The sequence below is a fragment of the Macrotis lagotis genome, chromosome 4, assembly GCF_037893015.1.
Source record: "Macrotis lagotis isolate mMagLag1 chromosome 4, bilby.v1.9.chrom.fasta, whole genome shotgun sequence".
Classification (NCBI taxonomy): Eukaryota; Metazoa; Chordata; class Mammalia; order Peramelemorphia; family Peramelidae; genus Macrotis; species Macrotis lagotis.
Window position 1 is genome coordinate 140,066,912 of NC_133661.1, and position 14,431 is coordinate 140,081,342.

General features: G+C 33.5%; 1 protein-coding gene across 3 annotated transcripts in view; it reads right to left on the minus strand.

Moving 5' to 3' along the window:
- TTC23 (tetratricopeptide repeat domain 23) overlaps positions 1-12,554 on the minus strand; it is a 106,074-nt gene extending 93,520 nt beyond the window's left edge. Inside the window, exons 1-4 of one of the 3 annotated variants that reach the window (XM_074234186.1) lie at positions 12,369-12,554; positions 9,734-9,857; positions 8,065-8,164; positions 7,698-7,823 (exon numbers count right to left, since the gene is read on the minus strand). In XM_074234186.1, coding sequence (XP_074090287.1) covers positions 7,698-7,823; positions 8,065-8,164; positions 9,734-9,857; positions 12,369-12,458 — 440 coding nt within the window. In that variant the 5' untranslated portion in view covers positions 12,459-12,554. The other 2 variants (XM_074234185.1, XM_074234187.1) reach the window with 2 other exon arrangements.
- Positions 12,555-14,431: the final 1,877 nt, after the last annotated feature.

Below are 14,431 nucleotides of genomic sequence, written 5' to 3' on the forward strand. Positions count from 1 at the left end.
AAGGTTAGGTAGGTATTTATTAAAAACCTACTATAAGTTCCAGGTACTGGGGATACAAAGAGCTCCAAAGAAACCCCCTTCCCTTCCTATCCTCCCTAAAACCCCACCAATAATACTATCCTCCTTCAGTTCAGCTGTTCAGCTATACATCCTCCTTCTGCTTTGCACTGTGACTGCCCCTGGGCAAACAGGGTATCATTATAATAAAAATGGCCATCTTACCTAATTTATATATTTACTGTCATCCCAATTAAATTACCAAGAAATTATTTTACTGAATTAGAAAAATAATAAAATTCATCTGGAAGAACACAGTATTAATTATTATATTAAGAGGAAGGTATTACTAGTTATGAAACTGATGGAGGAAGGAGGCTTCACAATACCAGATCTTAAATAATTATCACAACTATCTGGAACTAGCTAAGAAATTGAAAAGTAGATCAAATTAAATACAACAAACATACAATTTATAGCAGCAAATAAAAATAACATTGTATTTGACAAGTGTTAAGATAAGATTTGGAGATATGAATTCATTATTTAGTAAAAATTGTTGAAAAAACTGGAAAACAATGACAATTGGGCATAGATACTTATCTGACACCATTTACCAAGATAAGATCAAAACGGATACGTGCCATATATAAAAGAGATATTACAAGAAAAACTGGAAAAATGGAACATATTTCTTATCAGTCTTATGAATAGGCAAACAATTTACAAATAAAGAAGAAATAGAAAACAGATGAGGTATAAAATGATTAATTATGATTACATTAAATTTAGATTTTGTCCAAATAAAAAAATTAGCCAAGAGCAGAAGGAAAACAGTTTTTCAGAGATAAAGTTCTCACATCTCAAATACATGCAGAACTTTGTCAAATCTATAAGAACACAAATTTCTCCCAATTGATAAATGGTCAAAGGACATGAATAAGTAGGTGGTTTTTAGATAAAGAAATAAGAATATTTAGTGTCATAGTAAAAATTCTCTAAATGGTAATTGATTATAGAAATATAATTTTTTATATACTCTGAGATATCATTTTATACCTATCAGATTGACTAAAATGGTTTAAGGGGAAAGAGACAAATATTAGAGAGGATGTGAAAAAAAATGGGATATTTTATTTATTCATTGGTAGAAATAATCCAACCATTTTAGAAATAAATCTGGAATTACATCTAAAGGGTTATTAAACTGCCTATATTATTTGACCCAGCAATTTTACCACTAGGTCCATTTCCAAAGATGAAAAGAAAAAGAACTTTCATATTTTAAAATATTTATAGCAGCCCTATCTGTGGTAGTAAAGAACTGGAAATTGTGGGGGTACCTGTCAATTGGGGAATAGGTAAACAAGTTGTGTTGATTGTAATGGAACTACTACACTCTGAGAAATAAGAAGCTTCATGATTTTTGGAAAAACATGGATAGACTTACATGAAATAATGAAGAGCAAAATGAGGAGAAACAAGAGAACATTGTATACAGTAACTGAAGTATTTTTAAAGAACAACTTTGAGTAACTAAGTCATTTTAACTATCATAAATACTCAAATTAATTACAAAAGATCAGTTAAGATGTATGTATCCAGAAAAGTATTGATAAAAAGAAAGAGGTGTAAAATGATTTTATATCTATATCTATATCTATATTTATATCTATATCTATATCTATATATATATATATATATATATATGTTTGTGTCTAATAGTAGCCCCATCTCTAGGCTGAAGGAAAGAAAAAAGAAAAAAGTAATTTACATAAATTGATAAAGGGCACATAAAGGATACATAAAAAATACATAAAGGATAAATTGAAATTAACAGATAGAAGATACTAAAATTAAGGGGGGGGTTTGAGAAAGGCTTCCAGTAAAAGGTATGATTTTATCTGGGTAAGTCAAGAGGCAGAGATGAAGATGGAGAACACTCTAGGTGGTGGGACAGGCGATGCCTGGCTGAGAGTGGGGAAATGAAGAGTACTGCTTGGAAAAAAGTAAGGAAGCCAGAGTTACTAGATTGCAGAGTACATGGTAGAGAGGTGGAGACAGAAGAAGACTGGAAAGGTTGGGGGGTGGGGACAAAGTTATAAAAGACTTAGTTAATAGTGGATTTTATATATTTTACCCTGAAGGTGATAAGGAGTCACTTTTATCCTGAATGGGGATAAGGAAAGAATAGAGGGTAGAATATAGGTAACAGTGTTAGACTTGCACTAAAGGAAGATCATTTTGATAGCTATATGAAGGATGAAATAGAATAGAATAGAAAGCCTTGCAACAAGGAGAGCAACCAGGTCAGGTCATTTCAATAGCAAAGCTATAAGATAATAAAGACCTGTACCAGGGAGGTAGATGTGTCAGAGAAGAGGAGGCATATGCTTAGAGATATTAAAAAGTAAAAACTAACAGCCTTGACAATAGTTTGGATATTGGGAGGTAGTTGAGGATTCCTAGGAGAGAGAGTATGAAACCTTACAGCTGGGTGGTAAAGCTGAATAACTGGGAATATGATGGCATTCTCATCAGTTAGGAAGTTAAATAGAACTAAGAATTTGTAGGGAAAAATATTGTTTATTTTCAGGCATATTTAACTTAAGATGTTCACAGGAAATTCAGTTTGAAATGTTCAACAGGTTGTTGGAGATGTAAGACTGTAAGACTGGAGGTAAGCAGAGAGGTCAGTGCTAGAATAAGCAGATTTGGGAATCATGCATAGAGATGATAATTGAATTCATAGGAGCTTATTAGATCACCAGGTGAAATAGAATACAAGAAGAGAAGAGGATCTAAGATAGAGTTGTAAAATACCCAAGATTAGCAAGTGGGACCTGGTTAAAAATCCAGGAGCCTAAGAGACTGAGGAGTGGTCAGGATGTTAGGAAAATCAGGCAAGAGCAGCAGCATAAAAACCTAGGGTAAATAGAATTATCAAGAAAAAGAACACCATCAAACAAGATCAAAGGCTACAAAAATTCAAGATGAATGAGGATTAAGAAAAGGTCATTAGGTTTGAGAATTAAGTGATTGTAACAAAGCTGAAAGAGGATTTGGGTGAATGATGAGGTCAGAGAGTTGAAAGAGTGAGAGAAAGGGAAGGGAAGGTACTTCATGTAGAAGCAAATCAAAAATATGATTAAGATTCAGGGAGCATGGAAGTACCTAGCAAGTCATTAATTAGGGGCATGCTCTCATTACTCATATTGTTTTTTAAATGCCATTTTTAAGCTTAAAGGAATCTAAAGTGAGATAGGTACTTTCTATGGAATCACATATATTAATGTGTTTTTTTTTTTTACTCCTAATCTCAGAAGAAAGAAATAGAGAATAAAGGAGACCTGGGGAGTTAAAAAGTTCAGAGAAGCAGGGGAAAAAGTAAAATCACAGGAATAGATGGGGGGGAAAAGTGATAAATGGAGGAGAGAAGTAAAAAGAGCATGAAACCATGGTGGGTTCAATACCATAATTCAATATTTCAAAGATTTGTGATGTTAGAAGCATAAAGTCACTCTCAATTGACATGAACCATAAGGATGCATAATTTTCAAGAACTTCTATGGCTAAAAATCAATTCATCACTTTGTGGCTAACCAGATTTTCAGCTTCTCCTAACATAAACAGGGCAGTCCTCAAACAAAAAGTATGCAGACCATCTTTGGGCCAATATTCAAGAGCTTGTCAGCACCTGCCAAAGCTTATGTTCTTCTGGCATAGCCTTTGAAAACTTAATATCATCTTGCACTACAATGAAGCATGCCTCTAGTACATATGCTGAAAATATACTTTGATAGGTATAGGATGGGTTTAAACTCACTCCCTCTATGAAAGAAGATCACAATTATCTATGCTTTCTTATCTTGTATGATTCTTATCTGTATCTATCTATAAATCCTCTATGAAGATATGCCTGATGCTCTGGAAGTACTCTCCAAGGTACTGTCATACACCATGAATACTATAACTCTTGGGCAGTCCATCTATATCTATCACTCTAAGACCAGACTTCTTTTTGAATTATACATGTTCTTAATGAAGTCTTTTATGTGATTTCTTTCATGTAATTATTGGCAATATGCTATGGACTACTTAAATTCCTTATGCCCTTTGGATTAACTTTAATTTTGATATATCCAGGTAGTGACACAATTTTTTTATGATACTAAGAATATATTTTTAAGATCTCAAAGAGGTTAAAATTCTAAAAGAATAAGAACTATCATATTATTACTAAAAAAGGAACTAAACTGTCATGTCTACTACTGACATATGTCTATTTTTTCATTTCAGTAAAATCTTTATGAATTAGTAAAAAGATCAAAGACACTTGAAAAAATTGGGGAAAGAAATGGGTGGGTTTTCTAAGACAAGAACACAAACATTTTTAACCATGCAACTGGAGGGTTTAAGGAATATAAAAACCTATTTTATGTTTATTTTACACTAATTATAGGATAAACACTTGACTCAGAGGAACAAAATATAGCTTTAACAGGGTTTTCCTCCAACAAGGCATCTCCCATGCTTAAGTTAAGAACACACAAAATTCCTTGGCAGATGGATTCATAGGTATAACTTGTCCTCTGTTCCCTAATATCAAATGAGACAGAAAACAAGACCAAATGCTCAGCAATGCTATTCATTAACATAATGGATATCTTGCACAATATATAGATGGAACAGGTTTTTCTGATAGATGGTTGAATTGTATTGAGTTTTAGGATATTTAAAAGATCTTTTCAGTGAGATCCAAAGCAAATCAAGTCACTCATTAAGTATTTATCATGTGCCAAAAACATAATTCTTATGCTCAAAGAGTTCACATTCTTATGGAGGACAGGGGAAGAAAGGAACAAACATTTATTTATTAAGTTCCCATTATGAACATAATAAAGGAGGAAGATGAATATACACACACATATGTAGACACATACAGACTAATATGTACATACATGTTAGATGGAAGATACTGTGAAGGGAGGAGACTTAACATCTGAGGAAATTAAGAAAGGTCTTCTGGAGGAAAATTGAGTTTGAGTTGAGTATTAAAGGAAATAGAGAAAAATGAGGCAGTGGTGAGGGGGGAGAGCATTCCAGGTAGTGAGGATGGCTAGTGCAAAGGCAAAGAGACAGGAGATGAAGCATTCTGTTTGAGGATTTGTAAGCAAACTGGAACATGAGTGTATGTTGCTGAAATATAATGTGTGAAGGAGAGTAAAATCTAAGACTAGAAAGTTAGGAAGGTAACAATGATCTTTAAAAAGCTAAAACATTTGCTAACTGACTTTAAATTTATTTTGGAGGTAGATAATGGGGAATCACTAGAGCTTATTGAGCCAGAGGGGTGGTCTATTATGCTTTAGAAAAATTCCTTTGGTTGTTGCTTCTGATGGATTGAAGTAAGGGGAGACTAGAGAGCTCAATCAGAAGACTATTGTAGTTCTCTAGGTGATAAGGACCTAATCAGGGCTGTGCTTGTGTGAAGGACATAGATGAAAGAAGTTGTGAAAATAGAAATGACAAGATGATGGAAGGTAATGAGACTGAGATGCATATTGTGACATAAGTTTTGGCAAGGAGGAGAGCTGCCTCTTCATATGAGACCAGAATGCAAGAGGAGATAGTAGGGGAAATGATGAGATAATAAACAAGGGAGAAGGGAAAGCTCCCCTGGCATGGTAGTTGAAAGATCAATTTAATAATCCACAGAAAAAAATGAATGAAGAATATTGCACAGATGGCTACCTTCAAATATATCAACTATATGTGTATTTACATATGGGCAATGAGTTAAAGCTCAGAATATAGTAGTATGAAGATGAATGGACTATATAAGATCTGGGAAATTTCATTGATTCCAAGTGGTTCCCTTTTTCCAAGGTCCATATTTTTAACATCATTATTCTTTTGTGGTATTATTTGACTATGTTCATGGAACACCATGATCACATAATGTTGGAAAGCAGACCAAAAAACGCAAAATTTTAGCAGAACTTTTTTTCTTCAAATACAGAGGGAGAAGTGAGGAAGATGAATGTAATTACCGATAAAGTCATGGTAAGAGTATGGTCCTAAGAGATGCTAGTAAAAGAGGAACAAGTGCGTATCTGTTAATATGTGAGTGAAGGAAAACTTTCAGCTGTTAATTCCCTGAGAGTAATAGGCATATCAAGATATTCTCTTGATATTTGTGATTAAATAGATGTAGCAGAAAAGTCTAGATGCCATGAGAATCTGTGTCAGAAAGAAAACTTTAGTTTGGGAATCAAAGCAGGGTAAAGTAGTAAAGTAGACTGAGAATCAGGGAGCATGTATGATGGAGTGTTGAGAAGCCCTGATGGTTTGGGCAATAGTCTGGACTAGAGGGGGAAAAAATATGAAAGTTGACTTATCCTGCTTGTGCATTAAGCCCTGATCAATTGCATATTCATTCTGAGTTCTACTTTCCTCCCACACTGTGATAGTAGCTTTGAGGAACAAAAATAAGAGAGAGAATTCAGTCCCAACACATCTGAATGGGACATTGTTTTTGTTGTTGTTGTTTTGTTGTTTTTAGTTGTTTTTTTTTTTGCAAGGCAAATGCGGTTATGTGGCTTGCCCAAGGCCACACAGCTAGGTAATTATTAAGTGTCTGAGATGGGATTTGAACCCAGGTACTCCTTACTCCAGGGCCGGTGCTTTATCCACTGCGCCACCTAGCCACCCCTTAAATGGGACATTGTTGAGTCTCCCATAAGCTCCCTACAGGAAAAAGGAGTGCCAAGGAGGTAAAAGTAGACCAAGAGTATAGGATATGAGTGACATCAGAACCAACAGTATGACCAGTAGTGTATATAAATGAAGAGTCATGACAATATCTATGACAGAAGGAATAAGGAGGGTTGGTAAGGTGCTTACTCTAAAAAGTACAATTGTTTCGTATGAGCTATAATTAGCTCTAGCTACATTACATAGATTAACTCAAGTATTGCTATATATTTTTTTACATAAAAATAGAATCAACATGAGGCAAGGAAACACCAAACTCAGGTACAATGTTAGCCAGGGGTCAGTAAACTATGGCCTATGAATCTAACCTGCTGACTCTTTTTGTACCACCAGAAATTAAGAATGGTTTTAATATTTTTAAATGTAAAAATCTTCCTTTATTTGAAAATGTAAAAACTATTCTTAGTTTGAGGGCTTAATAAAACAGATACAGGGGTTAGGTTTGACCCTGAGGCCATAGTCTCCTGGTTTATAGGATAGTACCATTAGAGGAAAGTATAAGAAAATGTAAACCTGAGTGTCAGATTATGAAGTGGTATGCTTTATTTGAAAGAACATCAAAAACACATTCCCTGCTTCTTTGCTATGATATATGTGTTCATTCAATTGTACCAGTAATTATTAAGTGCCTACTAAGTGCTATCCATTCCTAAACATTCAATTATATGATGAATACAGAAGAGGAAAAGGGGCTTTATACAAGGATAAACTCTGAGAGTCCTGCAGGTCTAATGAGACTAATGAAAGTCTATTAATAATGAAACTCTAAGATTAGATTTACAGTGCATTCGTTCTTCTCCTCTTCCACTACTTAAAAATGGTACTGAGTTTAATAATAATCTTGTAAGAAGGTACCAATTTTGTGAAGATAAATATTACTAGCAGACCACCATCATAGCTCTAATAAGCAAAATAAAACTTACTGTGCAAAAGCCAATTTGATCCTGGCTTGAATTTCTATCCATTCTTCCTTTGAAAATTTTCCATGGTCCAGTAGCTCCTTTGAAAGTCTCTCAGCTTTTGTTAAATTTTGTGAAGCTTCCTTTAATCTAAGTTGTGTTAAGGATAATTTTATATTCCATCATTTATTCTTGATCCCCAGTTCCCAGTCAACCCTAGCTCCTAGACGTTTTTTGTTCTATTGCATGAATCATCTCAACTCTTTGGTTTTGAAAATTAAATATACAAACTATGAACATGGCCTCTAATTACAAAGAAGATGGAGAAAAAGGATACTTCTTAAGGGCAGTAAGAGCTCTCCCCAAAGTATGAAAAAGATTAACTGAACACCTGAAAACAGCTATGCTTTCTTCAGAGGAAGGCAAAAATGGACTGGTGAGGAGAATTTCTCTGGCTTTTTCTGCATGTTGCTTTGCTTGTAATGATAGTCCTGTGAACACAAACACATACAGATCCACAGACCCATAGAGACATGCACACACATACACAGACACACAGATACAGAGACAGACAGACAGACAGACAGACAGACACACACACACACACACACAAAGAAGTTTTAGTTTTTCTTTTACATCAGTGAACTAGAAAATATTTGAGAATGACTTGTGAATGGAAGGATGTTTCTCTCCCATATTATTAAGTTTCACATGGCAATACATTCTGAGAAGGAAAGTTGAGAATCTTAGCATGAAGCATAGCTAGATAGGTTCAAGTAATAATTTCTTTACAATTTATCTGAAAATAATTTCATAACTAAAAAAGTAAAACTTTTTTTTAAGTATTCAACTGAAATTCTACTAAAGAATATCTTTTTTAAAAAAGTATAAAAATAAGCTGGATTCAAATTTCTTTTATTCTCTTGATAATTAGTTAGGGATAAATACAACTTACTAAAAATAAATGGTTTATTTAAAGGTTATAACATTCTAGACAGGAAATTAGATGTGAGTTAATTTTAATTCCCTTTGTAAAGGTTTCCAATATAACCTTGGTCAATTGTTCATTTTCCCCTAGAAACTTTATTTCTCGATTTATATCACTAGGAGATTTTTGTGAGGTATTAAACTATGTGAATCATTTGACAGACATATTTCTCATGTGCTAAGAGACAGATGTGGTACAGACTAGCAGCAAAAATACTACGACTAAATGCTTGGAATTTATATATTTCAAGTTTCTTCTGCTGACTAATTTTACAATATTATAGTGACAATTTTATGAAGATGACATTAAAGAACCCCATTAAAATCAAGAGAAATAGCCATGGTTTCTATTAAAGAGTCATGCTTCAATGCTCTCTGAGCTTTATGTTCTTAATTACACACAATTATACCTCTAGTCTCCAGAAGGCTGTCAAAACATGAAGTTAATTGTATACCCATATCTAGAATATAAGAAGAGTATTTTTCAGAAGTCAAAAAAATCAACATTATTATTATTATAGTGATTCTTATAGACCTTTAACTGTTGTAAATTTTGTATAATTCATACTTCAGTCAAGCAAAAAAAGTTTTTTAAAGAGAACCAATTATGTGCCTAGTTTTATGCTAGTTCAGTGGTAGATACCAAAAATGTAAAATACTGCTCCTGCTCTCAAGGAGTTTATTATCTAGTTAAAAGAGGTAAGAATATGGAAGTTAGAAAATAATACAAGAAAATTCATAATTAGTTGTTAATGTATTGTGATGAATATAAGAGGAATTGAAGTCATATTAAAACTCACATCATACACAATAAACTTATTTCCTTCAGAATCTTATTTTAAAGACTAAGGAATAAAATAACTACAGCTGAACATTTTACCTCATTATTTCTCAGTCTTCATAGACTCCTCAAATTTCCTTTGAAATAAATGTCATCTCAATGTGTGCCAAGAGAAAAGCCAACATTTAAATTTGAGATAAACCAAAAATCCATATTCACTTAGGTATGTTCAAATCAATAATTTAGTAGAAAGGACAGAAACTGGTTAATCATCCATCTGTAAAGAGCTCACCTTTCAGCTGTAAGTATCCTTGAGCCAAATTAATATGTGCTTCTGCTAGTTTCCAATGATGGTCTCCATAACAAATTCGTGTTAGTGCCACACCACGCACCAGTGCTTTTATAGCTTGTTTATACTATTAGAGAAGAAATACATATGAAAGATATATAAATCTATCTATCTATCTATCTATCTATCTATCTATCTATCTATCTATCCATATTTATATCTATATGGATATAGACTTAGCTATCTATTTAGCCATTTAAAGAACCTAAACTTTAGAAACTTCCCTTCAGTTTGGCTGTTCTTGTTTAATTTGGCCTTAACCTTTTTTGTATCATGGACACTTTTTCACTCTGGAGAACCCTATGGACTGCTAATCGGAATAATATTTTTAAATACATAAATTACATAGGATTAAGGAAACCTATTAAATTGAAATCAAGTTTTAGTTTTTTTCCCATTCAAGTTCATAAATCCCTGAAATATTTTCCACAGACATTGTGGTGGGATGAACTATGAATCCTGAGTTAAGAAAATCTCATGATATTGGAGTTTTTACAATAGAGGAGAGTTACAATTGGCTTCCTTAGTTTACTTATCCATATCAAATAGATATGGTTTCAAATTAGAGGAAACTGGTAGGTATAGAAAAGTCATACTGTAGTGGGGTGCAAATAAAATAAAAAAAATGAGACTATATTTGATTTAAGAATTCCCTTGTTGTTACAAACACCCCAATTACTATAACCTGTGTAAAAGTGAACTTTTTAAAATTTTTCTCTAAACATTTTCTAAAACAGACCACTGTGAGACATTTCTAAGAAAACAGGCTAAAAATATGAAAAAGAATAAAAATATAGTAATTAATAAGGAATAATCACTTCTGAAATTTAGCTACCACCTCAGTTCTTGTTTTTCTTTATCATTTTTCTGATTTCAATGTCACACTTATAGTTATTTGGTTATAGAGATTTTTATAGCTGTCTATCAGTAACATCAATTATCTTTTTTTTTTATGTTTTTGCAAGGCAAATGGGGTTAAAGTGGCTTGACCAAGGCCACACAGCTAGGTAATTATTAAGTGTCTGAGACCGAATTTGAACCCAGGTACCCCTGACTCCAGGGCTGGTGCTCTATCCACTGTGCCACCTAGCCGCCCCATCAATTATCTTTTTAAGATTTAGGAATGGCCAATTATAATGAAGAACAATTAAATTAAAATAATTCAGACTTAGAGCCTTTGATACAGCAGAACCAATAATCAATATTCTAATCTAAGGAGAAGGAGATGCTTTTTATTTTCCAGACACCTTAAGGAGATAATGGGTCTGAAGGTACACATGAAGAAACTAAAACCCAAAGAGGTCAAATAAATTGCCTAAGATTAGATAGACAATATTAAAGTAAGGACTTAAACTCAGCTTAGTGTATTATCAAGAATACCCATAGTTCCAATATAGCATCCAAGATCTGTGTCCAAAGTTTTGCCTTGAATCTAAATTGTTCCTATGTACCAAACCAGTCCAATATTCCATGTAACTATTAAGATCAGAAAGGTTATTGATAGGACTGGAAAGTTTAGCAAAAAATAACAGAGATGTGGGCGACTAGGTGGCACAGTGGATAGAGCACCGACCCTGGAGTCAGGGGTACCTGGGTTCAAATCCGGTCTCACACACTTAATAATTACCTAGCTGTGTGGCCTTTGGGCAAGCCACTTAACCCCGTTTGCCTTGTAAAAACCTAAAAAAAACCAAAACAAAAATAACAGATATATATATATATATATATATAGATAGATAGATAGATAGATAGATAGATATATGTGTCTGTAGAATTTTTCCAAAACTTTTACCCTGTGGTGAAGAAAAATTGGAATCATGTCTGGAGTTTTCTAGAATAGTAGCAGGCTACAGCAAAGGGTAGCTAGTAAAAGTATATAGTAAAGGAAGTCTAGAACAAGCATTTAGGGGGGTACTAAGTAATAAAATAGTTCAAATATTTCTTACAGTGTTTAAATTTATCTTTATAGTGTCTCTAATATAGGTTTCTAAAAGCATGAGAACAGCGACAATATTGGTCTACACATTAGGATCCAGGGATTCTAGTCATGCTTCTTACATGAGAAACTTAACAAAGACATAGACTTTACCCTGGTTGTGCTCCCAGGTTTGTTTTCTGATACAACTCCAATTTTTCTATTAGTTCTAGGGGCTTTTATACCAACTGGGTAAAAGCAATCACAGATTAAGAATTAATAATAATAAAAGTTAAAAGGTATCATTAATGAATATGGAGGCAAGTGTGGAAAAGAACACTGATTTGGAGGCAGGAAAATTTTGATTGAAATCTCAGCTGTAACACTGTAATAAGATTTTAGACAAATCACTCAAACTTTCTGAGCATCTGTTATTTCATTGGTACAAGAGGAATAATAGCATCAACTTTACAAGATTATTGCAGTGGTCAAATTATAATATGTAAAATGCTTTTCAAACCTTAAAGCACTTACATAAATCTTAGCTATTATTATTATCCTAGATTCCCTTAAGTAATCCCTTGTGACTGTCAGGCCAATGCAACTTGAAAGGAGAAAGCAGGTACTTCATTAAAGATAATATTTATGAAAGAGTTATCTTACTTGATGAGTGTTAAAAAGAAACTTTGCTTTTTGTTCACACTCCAGAAGTTTCTGTTCAGGAGGCTGTAACAGGATTATTAGACAGTTCATCTTGAATCTGTGTAGGTCTTAGATGGAAAGTATCAGTGATTTCAGTTAGATGACTGGAAATTTGAGTTTCTTGATCCTCTTGCATTTTTTGTTGTCTATCTTCTAAACGAACATTACAAAAACATTCAAAGTCATAAAAATCACCAAGTTACTTTTATAAATATTCAATTACTTTTTAACATTTTAAGAGTAGAGCATATAGTGGCAGTTAGGTGGTTCAGTGGATAGAGAACTGACCCTGGAGAACCTGAGTTCAAATTTGACTTCAGACACTTGCTATTTATTAGCTATGTGACTTCCAGCATTACCTTGTAAAAAAAAAATGAGTAGAGCATATACAAATTTCACTAAGACAGGTAATATAATACAGATTCTAATTACCCAGTTTCCTGATGGTCTTGATTTAGTTACAACATCTCCAATCTCACCTTATTGGTTTAATCAAAAAAACTTTTTCAAATTATTAAAATATTTTTCCAAGTTTGTTTTACCTTTTAGAATTTTTAGTGTCATACAAGCTATGGCTTCTATGATTGTCAAACTGTCGACTTCATTTTTATCTTAACAACTATGAATAATGTGGCCAATACACATTCTTCATTTATTCAACTAATATTTGTTGATCACCAACTATGTTCATGAAACTGTATAAGAGATACAAAGATCAATAAAATACACGATTCCTACCATCAAAGCACTTAATAAATTACTAAGGGAGAGAGATACGAATCTGATACTGAATCGCAGAATTCCAGAATTAGAAGAGACCTGGGAAGTCATCTAATGCAACAGGAACCTGATAAATAATTAACTTCAAAAGCAGCATGGTAGATTAGACAGAAACTGAATTTGTGGTCAGAAGAACCTAATTTTGGCCCCTTTCGCCTATGCAATCTTGAGCAAATTACTTAATCTCTCAGAGTCTCACATTCTTCATGAATTTTATGAGATAAACTTCATAGTTCCCTCCAGTCTTAAATCTATGATTAAAGATTTAGAATATAATATACTCAATAAGTGGCTGCTAGCTGGTCAGTGGATAAAGCACTGGCCCTGGACTCAAGAGGACCTGATTTCAAATCCAGACTCAGACACATAATAATTAGCTAGCTGTGTGACTTTGGACAAGTCACTTAATCCCATTGCCTTGAAAAAACTAAAAAAAAAAGAATTTTTAAATATACTCAATACATTGTCCTTCAACCTTTCCTTGAAAACCTTTAGTGAAAAACAACCTATTCTTTCCCAAAAGAGTCTATTTTTGGACAGTTATGTTAGGGAGTTTTTTCTTACATGAATCCTGTCACCTCTTAAATAAAAACCTTCAAGGGTATATTGTTGACCCTGAAATAACGTCCAAACAATCTAGCCTTATATTTAAGATCCTTTATAATCTAGCCTCAATTGAATATAATACAAAGTGCCACAAAAATGGGACTAATAGGGAAATATAGGAAGGAGTTCAGGGGAGGGAGAGATCATTTTTCACTAATGGGAATATTTTATGCACTATGTAGCATTTTACTGGGTTTTTGAAGGATAAACAATTTTATATGAAGATGGGAGTAGAGATAGAGCACAGTTTTAGAAAAAGAGAGAAAGATAGTTTATTTATTATCTGCTTCTTTGTACCAGGTATTGTGCTATGCCCTGTGGATAAAAATACATGTCTTTATTCCCCGTGAAAGTTATATTCTAATGGAGGTGGGGGGGGTGGAGAAATAACATGTAAAGGGGAGCTGGAAAGTTGGATGTCTGAAGAGTGAATGGAGCATGACCACCCATCCACTCATGAATAGTGGTCTGAGCTAAGGCCTCATCAAGCAGAAGGGCCTCAGAGTAAGCAGCATTTCCAGGGTATCAAAGCTGCTAAAATAGCAGAGAAATAGTGAGAATTGCTAGATTAAACTGGAAGGCACTTTATAGGTCATCTAGTCCGACCTCCTAATGTTATAGATGAAGGAACCAAAATC